The sequence below is a fragment of the Myotis daubentonii genome, chromosome 19, assembly GCF_963259705.1.
Source record: "Myotis daubentonii chromosome 19, mMyoDau2.1, whole genome shotgun sequence".
Lineage (NCBI taxonomy): Eukaryota > Metazoa > Chordata > Mammalia > Chiroptera > Vespertilionidae > Myotis > Myotis daubentonii.
In genome coordinates this window covers 1,802,585-1,825,911 of record NC_081858.1, presented here as the reverse complement: position 1 = coordinate 1,825,911, position 23,327 = coordinate 1,802,585, and the positions used below count along the sequence as shown (strand labels likewise).

Sequence of the window (23,327 nt, the reverse complement as noted above, 5' to 3'; positions counted from 1 at the left end):
AAATCCCTGTTCTCCCAAGACGAAGAGTCGTTGAGGTGAGTGAGAATGCAGTAGTTCTTGAACGTCCATGTTCCTAGGACACCCTGCCTATCGGGCTGGCCTCTGCTTCTATTTCCTGTCCCCACCTCCTGGGCTTCATTCTGTGCCGCCCTCCCCCCACCCCCCCCCCACCCCCCGCCCCTGACTTAGGACACTCTCCATGCCAAGGGAGCGGGCTGTGAAAATGTCTTACCAGATTAGTGAAGATGTACGTGTAATAGGCTGACACCATCCCTAGCTCAGCTGCCTGCAAAGGGAAGAGAAGGAGATTAGAGAGGAAAGCGATGTCCACGGGAAGTGAGGGAGCAGCGAGTGCTCCGCGGCTGCCGCTCGCCCGGCTCACTGGCCTTCGCTCCAGGCAGAGGAGGACACGGGGATCTGTTCTTATTTTGCCCTGGACCTTGAAGGACGGGGACAAAATCACTGGCTCTAGAGCAGGTCTCCCCACCTCCGCCCCACTCCCACCCACGCAGTGACTCGCAAAGCAGCGGCTGTCCTCATGCACAACGTGGATAGGAGCAGGAATCCTGGGAAGCAAAACGACTGTGAGGAGAACGAAGCAGGTACCAAGCCAGGCTGTGAGGATCACCTCCACACCTGCTGGCACTGGCAGTGGCTGAGCACGGCCGCGGTGCTGAGCCGGGGACTCGTCTCACTTGGGCGAACTGAGGAGGCAGCATCGCCCCCCCCCCCCCCCCCCCCGTCTGACAGCGGAGCAACCGCAACACCAGAGGCCCTATAACTTGTCCAAGTTCACAGGCCTCATGGATGGAGACACTGACAGTAAAGCCAGGTCCCTCCACCCCCCAGAGGACTGCAATATGAATGGAAATCCTGCTGGAAATTCTGACACAATTTTCTCAGGAGCCAAGGTGTACCCAGAGAGGCTGTGGGTTGAAGGCAATTCCCAATGAACCCCACGCGTGTCAGAATGCAAGGAGACAAGACGCCTGGCCTGTGGTCAGGTGGAAACAGGGGGCTTCTGCATTAGTGAGAACCAAGCTGTCGGGACGGGACGTGCCTCGACCTGGATCACAGCACACAGTGTGGTGTCCCCGCAGGGCGAGATGGCGGCTTCAGCACCGCCTCCCTTTGGTCTCATCTCTGCAGCAGTCATGCATGCTCCTCACCACCCTCCCGGGGGCAGGGTGCCCAGCTGTGTGTGACACTCTCAAAACCAATGAGCAGATCCAGTAAATAAGCCCAGCTCCCCAGGCCTGTCCCTCCCTCCGCAGATGGCAGGTTCCTAATGTGCCTTCCTCTCTGGCCACTGTCATGGCTAGGGAGGTGCCGGGGAGAAACACCCTGTGATGATCCCACTTTCCTGTTTACCCCCCCAAGCAACTCGCATAATCCTGGGGGCATTCTTCTAGGACACCCCCATCTCCCTGAAGAGCAGGCTGGGTAATGACATTGCCACCACTCCAGTGGAGATGCTGTGCAGAGCCTGAGTGACTGGGCAGGGGCATGTGGGGTCATGATGGAGCTCAAGGCTCCTAGTTGAGGCCCTCACTTCCCCAGCAAAGCTCCGTTTGCTCCTCCTCTTCTGAGAGGATGACGTGTCAAGATGCCTGGCCCCACCCCTCCCCACTGCCCAGGCTGGTGGCAGCCACCTGGAGGCAGGAGTGGGTTGGGGCAGGAGGCCGAGAGAGAGCACTGTTAGATGGTTAAACACATTTTGTGAAGTCTGCTGTCCTATAGATAAAAGACAAGAGAGGCTTGGTTTTTAGGACTGAGTTCTCTGTAAATATAAAAGTCACTGCCGGAACAGCCACTCGATAAGAGGAGGGCTTACTCTGCAAATCCTCCTGAAATTGAGAGACAGCAGATGCGGCCACGCTCGGGGCCAGGCTCAGCAGCGCACAGGGTCCCAGAGTGCCTTGTGCTCTCTGCTCACGCTGCCTTGCCCACTGAGCCCGCCCCCTCCTGAGGGCCCTCAAGGCTGGCTCTCATTCTGTGCCGGGGAGCGTGGGGGCCGGGAAGCATGGGGCTGACCCAGGCCTGGTGCCAGGCCTGCTGCCGGGGCCACTAGGAGGTCACCTGGGAACAAAGGGTGGAGGCTTTGAGGTGCCTCTCTGGTCATGCTGGTCAGTGTGGCTCCCAGGTCACAGGGCTGCGGCCAGTAAGTGGTCTCGGGAAACTGCCGCTGGCCCTTCAGAACCCTTTGCTACTAATGACCTTCACAGGCCAACTGTCCTTCAAAAGCACCGGCATTACAACATTAAAAATCATCTTAAATGACAATAGGTGGCATTGGCAAGGTTGCCATAAGACACCCACACAGCTGGTAGGACTCTCAATTGTTATGGACTTTCTAAAAGGCAATCATATCGAAATCCTTCAAACGTGCATACCTTTCACTCAGTAGTTCCACTTCTAGAAATCTATGCTAGGAGAGTATTCGTGAATGTGTGTAACATTCTTTATACAGCAAAAGGTTAAAACTAGCCTGCATCTCCAATAATAAAGCAATCTATACTAATAAAAGGGTAATATGCTAAGGAGACCAGGTCAACCAGCCATCTTCCGGATGTCCGACTTCCTTCCAGACAAAGCCATGGTGGTGGGGGCCAAGGCAGAGGCTGTTAGGGGCAATCAGGCCGGCAGGGGAGGGCCATTGGGGGCGAGATCAGGCTGGCAGGGGAGGGCAGTTAGGGGCAATGAGGCAGGCAGAGGCAGTTAGGGGCAATCAGGCCGGCAGGGGCGGGCAGTTAGGAGCAAGATCAGGCTGGCAGGGAGGGCAATTGGGAGCAATAGGGCCAGCAGGGGAGCAGTTAGGCGTCAATCAGGCTGGCAGGGGAATGGTTAGGGGTGATCAGGCTTGCAGGCAGAAGCGATTAGGAGCAATCAGGCAGGCAGGCAGGCGAGCGGTTGGGAGCCAGCAGTCCCAGATTGTGATAGGGATGTCTGACTGCTGGTTTAGGCCTGATCCCTATCGGGCCTAAACGTGCATTCCGACATTCCCCGAGGGGTCCCAGATTGGAGAGGGTGCAGGCTGGGCTGAGGGACAACCCCCCTCCAGTGCACAAATTTCATGCACCAGGCCTCTAGTCCTATCTAATAAAGAGGGAATATGCTAATTGACCCTCACATCATCACAAAGATGGCGGTGCCCACAGCCAATAAGGAGGGAATATGCTAATTAACTGCCCCACCCTAAAAGATGGCAGCGCCCAGTCCCCTCAGCCCTCCAGCCACCCAGAGCCACCCGAGGCACAGGTAACCAGGGCCAGCCAAGGCTTGTGCTGCCGGCAGTGGCAGCAGCAGAGATGTGATGGTGCATCGCCTTCCCCTGACCACTGGGTCACCTCACGCCCCTGAGGGCTCCTAGACTGTGAGAGGGGGCAGGCCAGGCTAAGGGACCCCCCTCTAGTGCATGAATTTTCATGCACCAGGCCTCTGGTAGTTAAATAAAGTATAATACATTATGATAGCAAATGATGCAGCTATTCAAATATTCATAGAAAAATATGTCATGGCATAGGGAAATGCATGGCATATAATTAAGCAGAAAAAAGAAGGTTACAGGAGAGTATGTGCAGGGTGATAATTTGGGGGGAAATGAGTCCATAAAGACAGAAAGAATAGACATCAGAATTTAACAGTGGCAGTCTCTGGGTAATGGAACTGTGAATACTTTCTATTTTCTTCCCTGTGCTTTTCTGTACTTTCCTGAATTTCAACAATAAACTAGACATACCATTTCAGAGAGAGAGACCAGATGCAGCTGCAGGAAACCGTGAGGCACTGCTGGGCCAGGGCTGTCCCGGAGGCTTCCTGGGGACTGCCAGACCCCGGCTGCTGCAAGGGGTGCATGCTGACCTGCCCTCTGCCAGGAGGCTCATACTCCCCCTCTTCCCGAGGACTCCTCAGCCTGGATTTCTTATGTCCTAAAACTTAGAGGAGCTTTTTCCATGATGACTTCATTGATCCTAGTCCCAGACATAAGAGAAGAAAGAGGAGGAAGGGAGAAAACTTCTGTGTGTGTGTGTGTGTGTGTGTGTGTGTGTGTGTGAGAGAGAGAGAGAGAGAGAGAGAGAGAGAGAGAGAGAGAGAGAGAGAGAATTGGGTATATGCACACAGACAGGCATAGGTTTGAGCTGTGAGAAATTACTACAGCAATAGGATGAAGAAATAACCCTTGGTACTCAGAATGCATTCGCATCTCTTGTGAACTTGGAGACAAAAACTAGCTGGGGAAGGGAGGCCAGGAGAGAGGGAGGGCAGGGCAGGAAGAGAGGTCACTGTGTCTGTGGCTCTTCCCAGCCTGGTGGAGTGAACGTGCTCCCGGGGCTGAAGGTGCTGCTTTTAGATGTGCAGCTAAAATGGCACTGGGAGAAGCCACTGGGCCTCGTGAGGCTGGGGAGCTGCTGCAAGTTGGGAGGAGCTCGAAGCCAGGCCCACGCTGTTTGGGGTGCATGCCTGGCCCGGCCGCCAGCCCAGGACTGGTGCCCAGAGACGCCGAGGCTGCCCAGTAGTTTCCAGTTGTGTGCCAGCACAGATGCCCAGGCAGCTGGCCTCGCTGTGTGTCTGTTTCTGCCTCCCTGGCGCGGGCCTCACAGAGGCCCAGCTTCCCTGTGTGCAGGTCCTGCGTGAGGCCTGTGTCAGGGTGGTCAGGAGAGCCACTGTGGGCAGGGAGACTGATGCAGGCCTGGCTCCGCTCCCAGGGCTGGCTCCCTCCGTGCTGATCCTCTCCTGGAGCCTCAGTTTCCTCATCTGTGAAGTGGGCATATCACACCCACCTCACGCAGCCACCAAGCGGACCACACTGGGAAACCACACAGTGGCCCTGGCGACCGGGGCACCTGTGTAAGGCCACACGCAGGCCTGCACTCAGCAGTGCACACAGTTGTGACTGCCCTGGGTGTCCACACATGAGAGTCCTTCTGTACTACTGGGCAGACATCACCCCCCATCACCCAAACCCTCTAGAGACCCAGAGACTCCCCCAGAGTCCTGGCGGGATCTCACTGGCCAGCGTCTCGGTTGGTGGCTGCCCTCCTGCAGCAGCTCAGTGTCCCTAGGACATCGCCATTACCTACTTTCTCCCGGCAGCCCTCGGGAGTGTCCACGGGAACTGAGGCGCACAGAGGTTTGTCAGGGCTCAGGCCCAGCCCAGGGATCCTTGAGCGTTGGCCAGGAGGACACCCAAGCAGGAGGGAGCAGAGTGCAGGCTCTGAGGGAGGGGGGAGGGGCACGCACCTTCAGGAGGATGGGGAGGAGGGACGCACCTTCAGGAGGATGGTGTGGGACACAGAGGCACTGGCGTGGACGATAACGGTGGCTGTCTTGTCGTCCCGAATCTCTTTGAGGAGTGGGGTGGGGTCCCTGGTGTCATCCAGCATCCGGACTGAGAGTGTGTCCTTGGAGATAAGGAATTGCCGGAGCAGCTTCTCCAGGTTTAAAAGGCCTGGAGGGGAGAGAGGATGAAGGCCCTGAGGGTCCGCATGCCGCCTGGGACCCACTGGAGCAGGAGTAGGCCACCCACCAGGGCCTGCTATTGGCAGGTGGCCCAGCAAGTGCATCTTTGCTTGAGCAAGTTTCTTAGCTGTTTTGAGCTTCAAGTATCTCCTCTTCAATAAAACATGCTCCTACGCTTCCATGGCTCCCCCTGACTCCCCTGGGAAGCTCCTATAAGGTAGACAATACACTCCCCCCAGGCAGACAGAGCCCCCACCCTCTCCTGGGGCTCCCCCCAGGCAGACAGAGCCCCCACTTGCTCCTGGCCCTTGGGCAGCACTGGCCAGCAGGCAGCCCTGGGCTCAGGGACCACCAGGCCTAGGCTTCTTGCCCTAACTTGGCCACTTGCTCACTGTGTGACCTGTCCATGTGGCCGGCTCCCAGGGCCATGGCGCGGATTAGATGGGGTGCGGATTAGATGGGGCACATGAGACACTTGGGCCCAAGGGTGCACACGGCAAACCCTCTTAACCGTTACATCCAGCTCTCAACAGCCTGTGTCTGCATTGTGGGGGTCGGGCCCCGGTCCCTCGTGATCGCAAGACCTAGAAAACAGGTCTTGCAAACACTGAGAACTCCTCAGAGCACAGTGGCTGCATCAGTGTTATTATAGCTTTAAAAGAACAGGCTTCAAGCTGCCACCCCAGCAAGCCATCGTGGGGCCCTGAACAGAACAGGAAGACTGGACCGCTCTAAGGGCCCCTCCTCCCCACCCCCCTCCCATCACTGCTACCTGCCTGGGGTAGGGGTGGAGGGAAGAGTCCAGAATGTGTGAATGAGACAAAAGGCCATAATTCTGCTCTGTCTTTAAGGTCTTTACGGCAGGCAGCAGAGTGTGCAGGTCTCCCGGGAATACGGTGGCTCAAGCCCAATGGAATAGACCTATAGGCATTTGGCTTTTAAAGCGAGCTCAGAAGTAACATTTATTAAATCCTTGTTATGTTCCTGGTAATTGGCTGAACATTTTACGTGGTCCATCTCCTGTCAGCACTCACAGCAATGCGACAAGGCGCCGTAAGTCCATAGCACAGAGAGCCTGAGGCTGCAGGCAGTGCCTTAGAGGGAAGGCCTGGCTTTCTGACCAGGCAGAGGCCCCAAACTCCTGTTTCCATCCTGGCTGAAGGGATTGGAAATGCAGGAATGTTCTGAGACCTCCAGAGACCCTCCCTGCTCAGGTAACTCACCCTCTTGACTCTTGAGGATCAAAAGGTTAGCGAGAGCTGGAGCTGGGAAGAGGGTCACATGCCCTCCTCTTTTTGTTAGAGGTGGCAGCCTTGCCTGACGACCAGGGAGCCAGCTGGGCTGAATCCCATGTTCTCCTCACCATCCAGCCCTCTTCCCATAGGCCAGGCTGCCTCTGAGGACAGAACACACAGAAGGCAGCAGGCACAGAGCCTAGGCCGGCCCAGGGCGTCTCCTCCAGATGTGAACAGGGCAAAAGTAGCAGATGGAGCCCAAGGGCCTGGCATGGAGGAGACGGGGGTTCCAGGACATAGGCGACCACTGCCCTCATGGGGCCTGAGCAGCATTCCAGGGGCTGGAGGCTGGGCGTGGGGTGGGGAGGGGAAGCCTGGAATGGCCAGCTGAGCAGCCACGGAATGGGGTTGCCTTTCCTTCCTCCCCACAGGACAGGGACTGTAAAGAGCCACTGCGGTCTGTGCCCCTCGAAGCCCCTCTCCACCGGCCTCCATGGCAATGAGGGTGGTGGGCACTTGCTGCCAGTCCCTGATGCAGGTCTGGATTCAAGCTCAAGGTCAGCCCTCACTGGCTCTGTGACCTTGAGAAGTCACCTAACCTCTTCGAGGCTCCATCTTCATCTGTAAAATGGGTATAAGAGGCCAGAGCTCAAGGAGGTCCTTTAGGAAAGCTCGCTGGGAACTGGAATATGTAGTATCCATGTCACTTCTCCTGTATTTACTCATCCACACAAGAGCTCAAAAGGCGTGGCTCAGTGAGGCAGAACGCGAGAGCGGGGAGAGTAGAAGTCTTGAACCAAAATCACCCTGTGCACCCCAAGTGCCAGGCACTGGCCCACAAAACCCAGAAGAGGAGATGGAGCAGGTACAGACCCTGCCCTCCAGGAGCTTAGGTCCCAGGAACTAAGTCTATAGGAAAGTTCAGCTCATGTCCCTATTCTTTCATAGCCTGAATGCCGGGTTTTCTAGGGGCCCCGCATTTTGTACTGTAAGTACATGGAGAGTATTCACCACATCTTCCTTGTTGCTGATGGAAAAGCACAACCTCACCTGCACAAAGGCCTGGAGCCCGCCTTTCCAAGGAGGCCACAGAGGACCTGGCTCTCCGCATCTCCTTGACTCAGGAAAGCCCTGCGGGTGCGGCCGGAGGGAGCACGCAGCTGCAGGGGGAGGGGGTGCGTCACGGGGACCTGGATGTAGCAGGGAGAATCTTCGGAGCGTGGCTGGGAAAGAGGCCAAATGCCCTGGGATCATTCAGTCTTGGCAATGAAATTCAATGGGACGAGACAAGAAAGCCTGCGGTGACACTCCTCCCAGAGGCCACAGACACTGAGGTCTGAGCTGGGGTCTGAGCTCCTGGGGAAAAGAGCCTCCCAGAGGCCACAGACACTGAGGACCCTGCTCCAGGCACCACCCGGCATGCCCTCCGCTGACTGCACTTTAGACAAAGAAGCAGCATCAACCCCATCTCATCCAGCTGAGGCTCAGGGGAGGGCAGGCAGGGGAGGGCAGTGAGCCTGGGAGGACCGCATCCCACCCAGGGTCTCCCAGCGCTCACTCTTTTCTCCAGCCTGGACCCCAGCTGAGCAGCAAAGAGAGCACAAGGCCTGGGGGTGAACCCCAGCTCTCCTGCAGCTGCAGGCAGTGTGGGCACTTCCTCTGCCCTCTGGCCTCAGGGTGCTCATCTGGAAATAGGGAGAGTAACTGTCTCACAGGGTTAGTGAGAGGAAGCAGAACAGTGTCTGTCACCTGGAAGGTGCTTCGCAAATCCAGTTTCCACTCCTCTCCCTCCCACCTTCATAGCTCAGCCACCCTTCGCACCGTCTTCCACCTCTTACAAAACTTATCATCCCGCCCACAAAACACAGCCCTTAGTTATGTCACCTGATGACCAATGACGCCAATTCAACACCAACAGGGATCACCAATTTGGGGTGTGGGGAAGACGAAAACCTTATTTAGTGCAAATAGCTCAGCAGTAATAGAGTGCTATCGCAGGGCCGGGAGGCCACCCCGTGAGGCTTCCAGGGCCTAGGCCTTTCTCAGCAGGCAGCTCTGCCTGCTCCACCCACTCCACGCCAGTCCACACCAGTCTGCCCGCTCCACCCGCTCCACGCCAGTCCACATCAGTCTGCCAGCTCCACGCCAGTCCACACCAGTCTGCCTGCTTCGGCCGCTCCACGCCAGTCCACATCAGTCTGCCTGTTTCGCCTGCTCCACGCCAGGCCACACCAGTCTGCCCGCTCCACGCCAGTCCACACCAGTCTGCCCGCTCCACACCAGGCCACACCAGTCTGCCTGCTCCACGCCAGTCCACACCAGTCTGCCCGCTCCACCCCAGGCCACACCAGTCTGCCCGCTCCACGCCAGGCCACACCAGTCTGCCCGCTCCACCCCAGGCCACACCAGTCTGCCCGCTCCACGCCAGTCCACACCAGTCTGCCCACTCCGCCCGCTCCATGCCAGGCCACGCCAGTCTGCCTGGCTTTGCTCTGTGCTGCTAGTGCACTCTGCTCGGCTCCAGTGAGACATCTCTGAGATGTCTTCAGTGCTTCAGTTGCAGCCTGAGAAAGGCAGCCTCCAGCTGCTATGGAAAGTGCACTCCAAGCTAGAGGGGCACTGGCTACTAGTATATAGACAGAAGTCCCAGCTTCTGGTCCCTGATTGGTCCATCCTCATGCAAATGAGAACACCAGATCCTCACATTTGACTGGTCCAAAGGCACTGTTCTAATTGATCAGAATAGAGATGCTCTGATTGGTCGGACCTGGGCAGCTCCAATTGAATGGGGAAAGCCTCAGCCGTATTGGTCGAACTAGGATTCCAGGAACTGCTTCATGAGGGGGAATCAGCTGGCAGCTCAGTGCAGAACCTTCTCCCAGGGAAGTGTGGTTTGTGTGAGAGGCCCCTGTGCAGAAATGGCTGCTAGGCTCTGCTCTCTTAAATTGATCCCTTCTTAGTAGGTATCTTTTTTATTCCTTTCAGGATTCAGTTAAACTATTTTATAGCATCTACTTAGGTATATCTTTCTATATAAAACTCTAATATGAAAATCAACTGGACGGCATAATGACTGGCAGAACGACCGGTCACTATGATGTGCACTGACCACCAGGGGCCAGATGCTCAATGCAGGAGCTTTACCCATCCCACAGGCCCCAACCAGTGGTGGTGGCAGCGGGTGGGGCCAGTGAGTGGGTGACACCGGGCCAGCCAAGGCTGGTGTGAGCAGGCGCCCTGATCACCTCCCCCCCTCCCATCACCCCACAGATCAGCCCTGATTGCCGGCCAGGCTTAGGGACCCTGCCCGAGCATGAATTTTGTGCACCCGGCCTTAGTCTATACTAATAAAAGGGTAATATGCTAATTAGACCAGACATCTTCCGGACAAAGCCACGGTGGCGGGGGCTGAGGCAGAGGCAGTTAGGGGCAATCAGGTCAGCAGGGGAGAGCAGTTAGGGATGACCGGGCTGGCAGGGGAGAGCAGTTAGGGGCAACTGGGCCGGCAGGGGAGAGCAGTTAGGGGGATCAGGCAGGCAGGCAGAGAGGTTAGGGGCGATCAGGCAGGCTGGTAGGTGAGCGGTTAGGAGTCAGTGGTCCCGGATTGCGAGAGGGATGTCAGACTGCCAGTTTAGGCCTGATCCCTGCCTAAACTGGCATTCAGACATACCCCAAGGGGTCCCAGATTGGAGAGGGTATAGGCCGGGCTGAGGGACCCACCCTCTCCTGTGCATGAATTTTGTGCACTGGGCCTCTGGTATGTTACATATTACAATATGCACACACATACACTATTTCACCATGTGAAGGAGTCCCACTCACACTTCTCTGCACACCCCGCATGCGAGGCAGGGCTTGGGGTACTTAGTGACTGACAGAACTAGAGACTGTGGGCCACAGACAGCGCCCCACATCCTAACAGCCCAGGGAGCTGCAGTGCCTGGTGGGGCAGCAGAGGGAATGAGGAAGACACTCTGGTCCCCAGCAGCCGTGGGAACCCCTCCAGGAACAAGGACAGGCCTCGCTCAGCCTGAGGAAGAGCCTCTGTTCCAGATGCCAGTGCGCGCGGCAGCGGCAGAGGGTGAGCCCAGGCGCTGCAGGCAGTCGGGAAGGGCTAAGCCTCTGAGGGGGGTGCCCAGGGATTAAACCCAAACCCGTGGCTGGAAGTTGTGCTAGAAGAATGTTGATGTCCTTCCAGCGCACAGATTCTCTAATTCTATGAATCAGAAGAGGGTGTTTTAAAAATTCCAGGCAGTGGAAGAAACTTGCAGACGAGAAAGTGTGGTTCGGTCACTTTAAACATATTAGGAGTGTTTCAGTGCATTTGATATGCTTCAATTGTCGTCCTCTCCATTTCTCCCTGTTTAATGGAACTAAGGGGTTTACCAGAGGCAGCTGCCACAGAGGTCAGAGCTGCTCTCTCCCTGGCTTGCCTTCCACCCCCACCCACCCCTCGGCTCCAGAAGGGCCCTGGCCCAGCAGGGGTCCTTCCAAGTCCAGCTCAGGATGAGAGGACCCCACAGCCCTGTGCGGGATGTGGGTGGCCTGATGTTCTGGGAAGGAGAAGGGCTGGCTTTGGGATGTGGAAGGCAGGGGGCCAGTGGGGGTGGAGGGTGATGGAGAGGCTGTGAAAGACATGGCCAGGGTTGGACAGGGCCAGAGGGCAATGACGCAAATGCCCACATGAAGGCAGAGGACCCTTGTATCAAAAAACAAGATAAACACCCGTTTCCATGGGCATCACTTCCTCTCCACCAGCTGAAGCCTTGGGTGCAGGCTTTGCTTTTACAAATGTCAATGTTCCCAGAAGGCAGCTGGCATAATCCCGACCTCAGAGGACTGTGGGGAGGGTTAGTGAGCACACGGAGCTCACCACTGTGCACGGTGCCTTAAATCTAGAAGTCTCCATCTCCCTCCTGCTTGCCAGGCACACGTGCCCAGGCGTGTGGCTTCAGACTGTTCCACGGAGCAGATGAGGGAGCAGGACGAGGCTCTGATGTGTTGCTGGTGGGGAAGGGGCACCTAATTAGTTCAAATGCTTGAACAACATATTTCACTCGCTTCTTGGTTTTGTCCCATCCCACACCTAGCTTGGCCCAAGAATGGGCAGGGAGGGCCAGAACACGGGCCAGAGGGAAAAGAGCGGGGTGGGGAAGAGACTGTGGCTTCTCGCTCACAGCAGGACAGTCTGTGGCTGGCACGGCCGTGGAGACTGTCCCCTTGTCTGATGGAAAGATGAGGGTGGGAAGAACGTGGCCTCTGCACTGCCATCAGTCTCCCAAATTCAGTGTGTTTCCAGCGTTGGCCTCAGCTGCCAGGAACCAGCTGACTGAGAGCAAGAGGGACTGTGGCTAGACACAAGGAAGAACTTCCTGTCAGGTTGGTGAGACACTGTACCCGGCACTGAGGAAAACTGCAGGAGAACCTTTGTCTGGAGATGTTTATAGCCTGTGCTTTGTCCCTCAACACTCCTGCTGTGAGCAGGGGGTGCACCGGTTCTGTCCTGCCTGAGGGGGCTTGTGGCAGAATGTTTCCAGGGGAGTCTTGACTCTGTTATCCCATTCAATGGTGCTAGGATCCCACACAAGGGGATCCACCTGGGGAACACAAGGTTTCCCAGCCATGTTCTATCGAAGACTGGCATCCTATGGGCTTCCAGCTCAGCACCCGTTGGGCTCATGGCCAAAGCTGTTTGGAAGATGGGGAGGTAAGATAGTTGTTTGGTATAGGACAGGTCAGTGTCCATGCTAATGTGCCGCACATCTCTACAAGGGGAAATAGAACAGAGTGGTACCCGACATTTCTGGGTTTGAGTGGAGGGCCACAAAACTCGTTATTCACAAAGCATGCACCATCTAAGTAGCGCTGCCTGATGGAATATCTGGTGGAAAAGTTCTAGATCTGCGCTGTCCACATGTGGCCACTGAGAACTGGAAATGTGGCTGGTGAGAGGGAGGAACTGAGTTTTACATTTCATTTAGCTTTAAAACGAGGAATGCCAGTACTTCCAAGCCCTGGGTTGTAATAAATAAGTGATAAGTGATGTAAAAAGCACACATGGGCTCTGGTCCAAGATGGCGGAATGGGAACACCCTGCACTCCCCTCTCCAGCAATGCATAGAATGACACGTACAGACAGAGCAGTTCCCCCTGGAGAAGAACGGGGGCTGACCGAACAGCTTCTGAGAGAAAGAGAGAGAGAGAGAGCGAGAGAGAGAGAGAGAAAGGTAGAGAGGGAGAGAGGAGAGAGGGAGGGAGAGAGGAGAGAGGGAGGGAGAGAGGAGAGAGGGAGGGAGAGAGAGAGAGGTTGACCTGCAGCATCTCTGGCTCCAGCTTCCAGCCTCATAACTCGCCCACAGACTCTCCTCAAGTCACATTCAAGTTCACGTTAGCTGCAGCTCCAGCCCAGGTGTGGCTTGTCCTCAGAACTTCCTGCAACCACACCTCCCTCAGCTACAGCCCAGCTTACATCCAGGATCCCTTCAGCTGGCTCCACCTGCAGCTTCCCTTCAGCCCAGGAACTCTGGGAGGCCTGAGCCCACTCCAGCTACAAGTCCAGCCACCCTGTCAAAGGTCCAGTTCAGCTTGCCCCTGGGACTTTCCTTGGCCCTTTCCATTCCAGCTATAGTTCCAGGTCTTCGTAAGGCCTGTCCCCCAGGGACTCCCTGTGGCCCATGCAGGCTCCAGCTCCCGCTGGCCTGCCAAGGACACTGACACGCAGTCTACACAGGAGCCCTCCTACACAAGGTCACTCCTGCAGGACCAGGAGAGGTGGCTGTTTCACCTAATTCATAGCAATAAACACACAGAGACAGCCAAAATGAAGAGACAGAGAAATATGTCCCAAACTAAAGACCAGTACAAAGCCCCAGAAAAAGAATGAAATGAAACAGAGACAAGCAATCTATCAGATAAAGTGTTCAAAACACTGGTTATTAGGATGCTCAATGATCTCAACAAAGAAATAGGAAACATAAAAAAGGAGGCAGAAAACATAAAAAACAACCAATCTGAAATAAAGAATGTAATAACTGAAATGAAGAATACATTGGATGGAATCAATAGCAGGTTAGAGGAAGCAGAGGACCTAATCAGTGATTGGGGCAACGAAGGAGCAGAACACATCCAGTTGGAACAGCAAAAAGAAAAAGAAATTTTTTTTAAAAAAAGTGCAGTTTAAGGGACCTCTGGGACAACATTAAGTATACCAACATTTGAATCATAGTGGTCCCAGAAGAAGAGAGAGAGACAGAAAACCTTTCCCAAAAGTTAATGGCTGAAAACTTCCCCAGTATGGTGAAGCAAAAGACACACAAGTCCAGGAAGCACAGAGAGTCCCAAACAAGATGAACCCAAAGAGGGCCACACCAAAATAAACAATTAAAATGCCAGAAGTTAAATCAACAATGATTTTTTTTTTACTTCAAAGTTGAAAATAAACACAGACAAATAAACTTAACAATACACTAAATAGATAACTATATTAAAGAAAAGTAAAAAAGAAAGAACCCAAGTAACTTTTAGCTAGAGTACTTTTACTCCCCTCATTCTGAAGATAAAAGGGCCAAAATAACTGCAAAAAAATACTTACATGACTTCATATGTTAGAAGGTTTATTATTAGCAGTGGTATGGGTGTAGTAATTCTGAAGCAAGCCTATGGGCTGTAGAATTAAACAAAGGAGTAAATACATTGATTTTGCTCGGAGCCAGGCCTCTGATGATGAGGCAAAGGAACTACAAATATAAAGTGGTGAAAGGCAAGAATGAGAGGAAAGGGATATTTTCCTGTTTATCCACTGAAAGGACTTAAGGGATGACACCTCGGTGGCAATGAGCGCACCTAGCTTTCAGACCTAGGGTTCTATTATTCCTTAAAAAACATAGAAAACAAACAAAACAAGACAATAAAACAGGGGTCCTTAGCCAATGGCTGAGTCCTGGGCTGGGCTGGGGTGTGGACCTGGACCACCGTGTGCCAGAGGTAAGAAGGTACTCAAAGGCGACAGGCACAGAAGCCAGCTTGCAGGAGCTCCCACTGCCACATCTGGGACAATCCGAGCATCAAAATAAGTCACAATAATAACGGATTATAGCCATTGAATAAAATCGGAATCCGTGGATCCATACTGACAGAAGTAAATAAGTAAGGAGAAGACAAGAGCCTCACTGCAAACTGCTCACCAACAAATGCAGAAAGAATGCTGTCGCTGAGCCCACTATCTGGCAATCATGTAGTGATGTGATGCAGGCACAGGCCTCCATGTGGTCTAAGGAGCAGGATATTCACGTGCCTTCCAATCACCTCCCACAGGTAGTTATTGCAAAGCAGAAAGTAGTAACATTCTACAAAATAACCCGCCCCTGCTCTTCAAAACGTTGAAGTTGAGAGACTAAGACAGATCTAGTTGAAGGAAGGCTGAAGAGACATGACAACTGAAATGCAGCCAGTGATCTGGACTGGACCCTGAACTGAAGAACACTGACTGCAGGGGACATGGGTGGAATCGGAGTAGAGTGTGGATGCGGGGGGAGGGGGGCTCACACAGTGGGACTCGGCTGCTCTTGCTTCTCTTGCAGTACAGAGAAAGTCATGTCTGCTGAGTGGTGAGAGAATGCGCATGTGGAGGCCACCATTTGCCAGGCGGGTGAGGACGGTGGCTCCTGACAGGGAGGGTGATGTCTGCAGATGCCTTCAGGATTCCAGGGAGGAGGGAGGACGTCAGTGTGCCGAGCAGTTCTGAGCAGCTACTGAGAGGAGCCCTGGTGGGCATGGCAGAGCCCTGCCCGTGCAGCCACCGAGGCCCACAGGGTAGGAATGTGCCGGCGAGCTGCCCAGACAGATGCCTGGGGCGTGGGTGCTGGGCCCTGCTGACAGCCCGCGGTCAGCACTTGCCCACGGCATGTGGGCGCAGCTGCCACTAGGTGCACAGATGCCAGGGTTTTCTGGGAAGTGCTGCTCAAATGAGCTACATCTCATAGACACCAAGTTTATGTCATTATTGTCTGAGAGTCAGAGAAATGCATTTCCAAAACAAGAATTTGCAGAAAACAAGTGCTTTATCAGAAAGTGACCTTGGACCTTGTTCTATCAGCAAAGCCTGCCCTCCAGGCAAGAAGCTCTTCAGCCCATCAAGTACAAAGGCATCCGCCTTTATGTCCCCGCCTCTCGAGGCCGAAGAGGTGGGAATTGGGTTTGCAGACGCACTAAGGCTTGGAGGTTGGCCATGCTCCTTGTAACCCAGTCCCCTCTGTTCTGCCCGAACCTGTGGTGCAGGTTCAAGGTGGTGAATCTCTGGAGCTGGAACTTGATAAACTCCTCTGCGGCCACTTTGAAATGAGGGACCTGAGAGGAGGAGCAAAAATGAGCAGACTGCTCCTGCTCTCACATGCACACACACGTGTGCGCACACAGGGACACACAGCCACGCAGAAGCTCTCTGTGTCGGGCTGGCCCCGCGTCTGAGGGGCCCTGGGGTGTCTCCGGTGGTCAGCTGCTTTATCATTTTACGCTTCTGGGGAAAGCCAGCCAAGAAGGCGTGCTCACAGGTAAGCACAGGAATGCCAAGCCCTCTGATTATCAGCCCTGGGACCTAAGGGAGCGCCCCCTTCCTGTGTGTCCCCAGCCAGGGCAGCAACCAGGTTGAAATCAGCCAGCCAGACTGGGGCTGCCGGGAGCCGGCGGCCGGGGCTTACATTCCGCTTTGGCACAGACGAGGCAGGCCGTGGTGCAGTTGAAGAAGTTCAGGACCCCAGCCACAGCCACGCTGATGTCGGTGTTGCTGGGGTGCAGGTTCAAGGTGGTGAATCTCTGGAGCTGGAACTTGATAAACTCCTCTGGGGCCACTTTGAAATGAGGGACCTGAGAGGAGGAGCAAAAATGAGCAGCAGGTGGGGGAGGGGTCCAGAAAGAGGGAGAAAGCAGCTAGAGGCTGTGGAGGAGGATTTTTATGTCGGGCCTTTGCCTCCCACCAGTGGGAAACAGCCGGCAGCCTCAGGGCACCCACTGATGGCATCCTAGACAGCCCTGCAGGCAGGCGGGCCAGGGGAGGCCCTCCAGGACTATGTGGGTGCCCTGTACACCTTGGGACTGATTCTGGAAGAAACGGCCCACTGCTGAGCAGCTCGACAAGTGGCTCTCAGAGGCATAATCCTCATAATCCTTGAGTTGTCCTGAATAAATCAGAGCAGAGATGGCAGGGAAAGAAAAACACTGCTCTGGGGACCAAGAGACGAGGCCGCCGGCCCAGCAGGAGCGCCAGCCCGCTCCCACACCTTGGAACGTGCACCTGGAGAGAGGCGTCGCAGGCTAGGAAGCCACGTGGAGAGCCTGCGAGTGGAGCCAGGTACATAAATGCCTGCTGTGGCTACACGGGGCAGTCAGCTCCCTTCTGCCTCTGTTCCTGACATTCCCAAGAGACACTGCCCCTGACTCCACCTCTCCTCTCCTGGGAAGCGGCAGCACAGCCTGGGAGGCTACTTTGTTGGCAGCTCAGGCTACTGGGTAGGTCATTGGACAGTTCAAATATAATAAGCTGCCATCCACCTTGATTTTATGCTGTCTCCCTCACCCCTGGTACCAGCCAGGAGAGCTGCAGGCTGCTCTGTGCCCCTGCAGGAGGTGGGGCTGGAACTTCAACACTCCTCCCTGAGGACCAGTGGCCTACGGGACCCAAATCGCAGCAAGCATGGCTCTAGAGTGGTGTTAAAGCAAATAGGACTGAGGGTAGACAGCAGGAAGGACTTCCTGGTGGTGCGTTCACTGGCTAGCCCAGTCTGCCATGAGATGGTCTTCGTAGGAGTTGGGGACCCTATCATTTTAAGCTTCTGAGGAAAGTCGGCCGGAGGCCAGATCTCCGTGAAACCAGATGAGGGGAGTGGAAGGACTAGCAGAGATGGGGAGAGAAATGACTGAATTCAATGAGGATTAACCCTTGAACTGACAGGGCAGCCACTATTTCCAGCAGAGACTGAAAGTGCAGACCTGGCAGAGTTCTGTAAGTCAGGAGCCAGGACTCAGAAGAGTGAAGCTGTGTCCTAAAGAACGCTGTGTCCCAGCTTGTATTTTGCATCCCATATGATCTGTGTAAAATGAATGAACCCTGGAAGGATAAAGGTCACAGAGGAGCAAGATGGAAGCACAGGCCGGACAGGCGTAGGGGCGGGGCCTGGATGACACATTGGGGCGTTTCTAGCTGAGGCCACTGTGCATGGACATCCAGCCGCCAGGGTGTGTTAGCAGCACACTCACCTCTGGGAGATGATACCCTTAGGAATGCCCTCAAGTCCATGGGCTCAGGAAAGTGAGGGACAAATGGGTTTTAAAGTCTAAAGATTTGGTTGCATCCAGGTGGTGTGGCTTGGGGCAAACTGCTTCACCAGCCCAGCTCATTCCAATGGAGGTGACAAGAGGTGCCTCTTGGAGCTTCTGGAGCATGAAATGAGATGCTGTGAGCGAGGGGTGGAGCGCTCACTGCCTCACACAGCAAGTGTTCGGCAGTGCCCCTTCTCCTCCTTGTACCCTTTTTCCCAAAGTGCAGCGGCTCCGGCCCAGCTCCTGGAGCCGTGTGTGCAGGAGGCGAGGCTGAGGGGCTCCGGGAGGGGCACTGGTGGGAGGGCGCTGGGGAAGCCACCAGCTACTCTAATGAGCCAGGAAGAGAGGGCCTGGCCACGCTTGCTGACATTCCATCTGTGGAGGTGGGAGCAGGGGAGGTGAGCAGGAGGGGAAGGGCAGCCAGGCAGAGAGCAGCGGTCAGGGCCAGGGGGTGCTTAGCAGCACTCAAAGAAATGAGCTCCTTGGTGAGAACTCCATTTCTTTTCCCTGGAGCTGAGGGGGTTCAGGGTAAGGCAGTTCAACCTCACAAACATTAAAAGCCATGCGTGATCTGAACGGAGAGCAAGGCTGCTCTGGAAGAAAAAGGCCAGGCAAAGGAGGGCGCTGTCCTGCCAGCCCCAGGCAGCACAGGCAGCTGGGGAGCAGATGAGGAGTGTGTGCCATTCTGAGCTACGATGCCCAGAGGGTCAGGGGTGTGTGACGCTGAGATAAAAGAGCCAACGAGGCCCAGGAGGAAGCCATTCTGGAGTGGGCTCAGGGGAAGGTCTGTACGGGACCGTGAGGAAAACAGGATGGGAGGAAGGGGAGAGGAGGGAAGAAAAGAAAAGGCGAGAACAGAAGAAAGTGAGGAGCTGTCCTTGGGCAGGCTCATGTGGGAGGATCGCAACAGCTGGAGGTGAGCTGTCATTTGGAGCCCAGCAAGAAGATGGAAATTACACTCCAGGTCCAAGATCCTGGGCCCGAGACTGAGCCGCTGGGGGCTGCAGTGGGGCAGAAGCCCGGGGGAGACCTGGGCTGGCTGAGAGTCATCGTTCAGGACTCCTGAGGGGATGAGGCTGGGCAGGCCCTGGACTGGGCAGGAGCAGGAAGGTGAGGGGCTCAGTCTACAGAGCAGCTCCAGGCCCCAGAAGAGCAGACCCTGGGGGTGGGGGTGGGGCAGCAAGGCCTGCAGGCCCTTCATGGCGTGATGATTGCGAGGGCAGGTCCTGGGAGGGAGATCACAGCCTTCTGGTCACCGGAGAAGCCGTGGCATTGAGGGAGCACCGAGGGCCAGGGCAGAGGCTGCGGGCCCCACGGCCCCGGCACAGCACGCGGAGGAGTTTCTCCCTGCAGTGAGCCCTGTCCTATTTCTAAGAGCCAGAGCCGCCCCAGGCGGAGCCTCCAGTCCCTAGGACAGGAGGAAGATTGGTCTCCGCTTTCCAGTCCTCTTTTCTGCCCCTCCCCAGCTCCTTCCGGCCCTGAAGGGCCTGGCTAGAGGCGCTTGGGGCAGAGAGAGGATTCCGGTCGCTTTGCCACTGTCTCCCAGGGATACGCTTGAAGGGAAAGAAGTGGTTGATTCTGGGAAGACCTGAGAATGATTCCAGCAACAGGCAGAATCGCTGAACGTCACAGCCTGTTTCTCTAGGGATGGAGGGAGAGAGCTGACATCAGGAGCAGGCTGGTGCTCGGCCTCGCCAGCATCCTCATCTCCCATGGAACTAGAACTACAGGAAACGGCTCAGCACTCTGAAGGGGACAGACTCCAGGTAGAGGCGGCACTGCCGAGGAAGGTGCTGATGGACGAGTGAACACTGGGCTTGGTGAAGGAGGTAGAAAGCAAAATAGAATCCTTTCTAGAGAACTTATAAAACAAGTTTTCAAACTATTTTACCACCAAATGTAGCAACGCCACTTCCCCAGAGTCCCAATGTCTAAATACCTAACAGGTTCTGTCACGTGGAGTCAGACTTCTGCCCTCTGGCCCCCACCCCCACCCACCCCAGCCCCAATCCCCCCTCCCCCCCTCCCCCAGCCCCACCTCCCCACGCACCATAGACCCAAAGGCGTCCTTGAAATCCTGTGTGAAACCTGCTCCAGTCCCCTCCATCCAAACAGCCTGGAACAGGGCCCGTCCTGCGAAGGACACTCCTGATCTGCGTTTACATTCTTGTTATTAGTGGCACAAACTGGGCACCCGCGGGCCTCTGGCCTCTGAGTCCACGGCATCTGTGGGCACGGGCTGCAGCCTGCGGTGGCCCGCAGTCTGCCCAGCACTCACCTCCTTCTCCCCACAGATGTTGCTGATGATGGAGCTGGAGGCCGGGCTGGAGGACGGTCCCAGGACAGCGACCACGCCCTTGGGGAGGATCTGACACACTGAGGCGGCAGCAGGGGAAGAGCAGGGGCAGGAAGGAAACAAGGAAAAGAAACTCATCAGGGTGCGGCCAGTGCGCTGCTGGGCTTGACCTCCAAACTCCCCACTTCCCGCTGCCCCTCACCTCCACCCCTGCTGCCTGCCCACCTCGCCCCCTGGACGGCTGGGCTCCAGGACTGTGATGCCGCTTATGGGTGGTATTAAGTGAGGAAGTGGCCCAGGCTGTGGCGACACATGGCCACACCAATAGGTGTGTTAAGTCTTCTGACTACCAGCAAAGGACAGGCTGATGGTGAGACCTGCACCCCTGCCCCCCGCCGCCCCCCGCCCCGACTGCACTTGTGTTGCTGTTCAGATGTCTCCCTCCTCTCATCAGACTCAAACCCTAAGGGCAGGTGCCAGTGCATGTTCACGAGTGAGCGCACAAATGGGTGGGACATGCAGTCAGAAAAGGAGGAGAGAATCTGAGACTTCACATGGCGGGAGCCTGAGAAAGGAAGGAGGGGAGATGAGGGGAAACAGACAGAGAAAACATGAGCTAATTCTCAGGGCGCACTATGATGTCGGAACCCAGCAGCCGCCCTCCTCCATCGGCGCCGAGGCCCGTCCCACTTCCTTCCCGTAAATGCAAAGCTTGATCCCGGCACCTGTCCCTCCACCTCTCACCACAGTCAAGTGGAGCCACTGCCCACGTCGTGACCTGGGGTGGAGGGGCAGCAGGGGCTCCTTGTGGCATCGGCTGCAAAGCCACACCTGCAACCAGGTCTCTTCCTCTGAGGGCAGCATCCTAATCAGGGCCACACAGCCAGCGGAGGCCTTGGTGGGCGCAGGTGGGGAGGGGAGCCCCAGGGCTCACTCCCAGCACCGCATTCAGCAGATGACAGATCTGCAAGGTCCTCCCAGCCTGCAGCTCAGGCAGGGGTCCTGCAACAGCACAGACCACCGACCTGTGGGGGCCCCGTGGCATGACCGGACCGCACCTTTGAAGAATGTGCTGCAGTTCAGCTGTTTCTCAGGCGACCTCAGCCTGCTAGATGGTCCACGGTCATCGGCCCTCAAAGCCCGACAGCAGCCAGGGGGTCCTCGTTTCTGATCTTACCCGTGAGGAACAGCATTGTAGCAACGCTCAGTGACTCCCCTGCAGTCAAACACCTGAGAGAGGTCAGAGCCAGCACTGGAGTGCAAGTCTGATGAAGCCACCCAGGGCACATTCCGCACTCTCACAGTCACCCAATCGTCTGCCTGCTCCTTGCAGCCACTTCACCCCCTCTACATGCCCTATAGGTGTGGTCCCCATCCCACCTCGGCCTACCGGGTCTACTTCTCCAAGGTCACCATGACCTCTGGGTTCCCAGACACCTTCCAATCTTCCTTCTCACCCACGGCTGTGAGTGCTCTTCCTCACTTTCATTGCTGGCTCCTTTCCCTTCCACCACCTGCTCAAGTCAGAGGTCGTCCAGGTCTCTCTGCCCTGGGCAATCTCACCCTGGCCTGAGGCCTCTGCTCATATCTCTGTGCAGGTAGTCCTTCACTCTTACTGACACCCTGGGTTAGAAAGCCAAGTTCCAACCACCTGCTGGATGTCAGCGGAGGGATGTGCACACAGAGAGGCAGAATGCACGGTCATTAAGAGCACGAACTCTGAGGCCAGACTGTCTGGGTAAGTCTGGGCTCTGTCTCTGCCTGTGAGACCTACAGCGAGTTGCTGCCCCTCTCTGGGCCTGCTTCCTCATCTCAGGAACTGAAAGGCTAGCAGCACCTCCCCCCTGGGCTTGTTGTGGGAATAAATGAGTTAGTACATGCAACGTTCTTAGAGCAGTGCTGACATGCTACCCTGCTCTTCTTATTCTGCCCACTATATCACATTTGCTGTATAGTTGCCATACATCAGCGGATTTGATTTTCATACTTTTAGGATGAACACTCATTGTTCTCCCCACTTTACAGATGGAGAAACTGAGGCTTACAAAGTTTCAGGAACTTGTTCAAGATCACACAGGTAATGTGGTAGAGCTGGGCTTGAACCTGGAGATCCATCTAGCACCCAAACCCATGTGCTTAACCATTGCACTCCCTTCTCTTAGCTCCCTAAGCTCAGAACCACAGTCACCCTTGACGCTCAGCGGCTCTATTCACTGCTATACCAATCAGGGGCCAGGCTTTGGCCACTTGACTTTGCCCTGCCATTCCCTCCTCCCCACTCCCACGGCACGCTTGCAGGTCGGCCTCCTCACAGGCTTCTGTCTCCAGGATCCTTCACTTCCAGCCTGTCCTCCAAACTGAGGCACACAGTGATCCCAAAGCATAGCTCTGTGCTCCTGCCACGCACGCCCACAGCTGCACTAAAGCCACGACGCCCATCCCAGCTCCGTGGGAAACTGGCAATAAACTGAATGTCTAGTCATAAGGGAATAGTTATCTAGAGTCTGGGTCACATACACAAAGGGAGTATTGTTTAGGCATTTAAAATGCTTATCAACAGTTTATAATAGTACTTAAATCTTTATATACTAAAATTAAGAGAAAAAGCAGGGAATAAAATTATACATATCTATACTAATAAAAGGGTAATATGCTAATTAGACTGGGAGACCTTCCGGATGTCCTTCCGGACAAAGCCATGGTGGTGGGGCCAAGGCAGAGATGGTTAGGAGCGATCAGGACAGCAAGGGGGGAAGTTGGGGGCAATCAGGCCAGCAGGGGGGGGGGCAGTTGGGGGCGAGCAGGCCGGCGGGGGGGACAGTTGGGGGTGAGCTGGCCAGCAGGGGGGTGCAGTTGGGGGTGGGCAGACTGGTGGAGGGGGCAGTTAGGAGTGATCAGGCTGGCAGGCAGAGTGGTTAGGGGCAATCAGGCAGGCAGGCAGGTGAGTGGTTAGGAGCCAGTGGTCCTGGATTGTGAGAGGGATGTCCGACTGCCAGTTTAACCAGCAATCAGACATCCCCCGA

At 55.6% G+C, this 23,327-nt stretch overlaps 1 protein-coding gene across 3 annotated transcripts in view; it reads right to left on the bottom strand.

Annotated features, from left to right (window-relative positions):
- Positions 1-23,327, bottom strand: part of GRIK4 (glutamate ionotropic receptor kainate type subunit 4) — a 261,622-nt gene that overhangs the window by 90,196 nt on the left and 148,099 nt on the right. For all 3 annotated transcript variants that reach the window (XM_059676626.1, XM_059676628.1, XM_059676627.1), the window contains 4 exons: positions 20,287-20,384; positions 16,391-16,556; positions 5,271-5,449; positions 233-286 (listed from right to left, as the gene is read on the bottom strand). In XM_059676626.1, the coding sequence (XP_059532609.1) occupies positions 233-286; positions 5,271-5,449; positions 16,391-16,556; positions 20,287-20,384 (497 nt within the window). The remainder of the gene's footprint in view (positions 1-232; positions 287-5,270; positions 5,450-16,390; positions 16,557-20,286; positions 20,385-23,327) is intronic.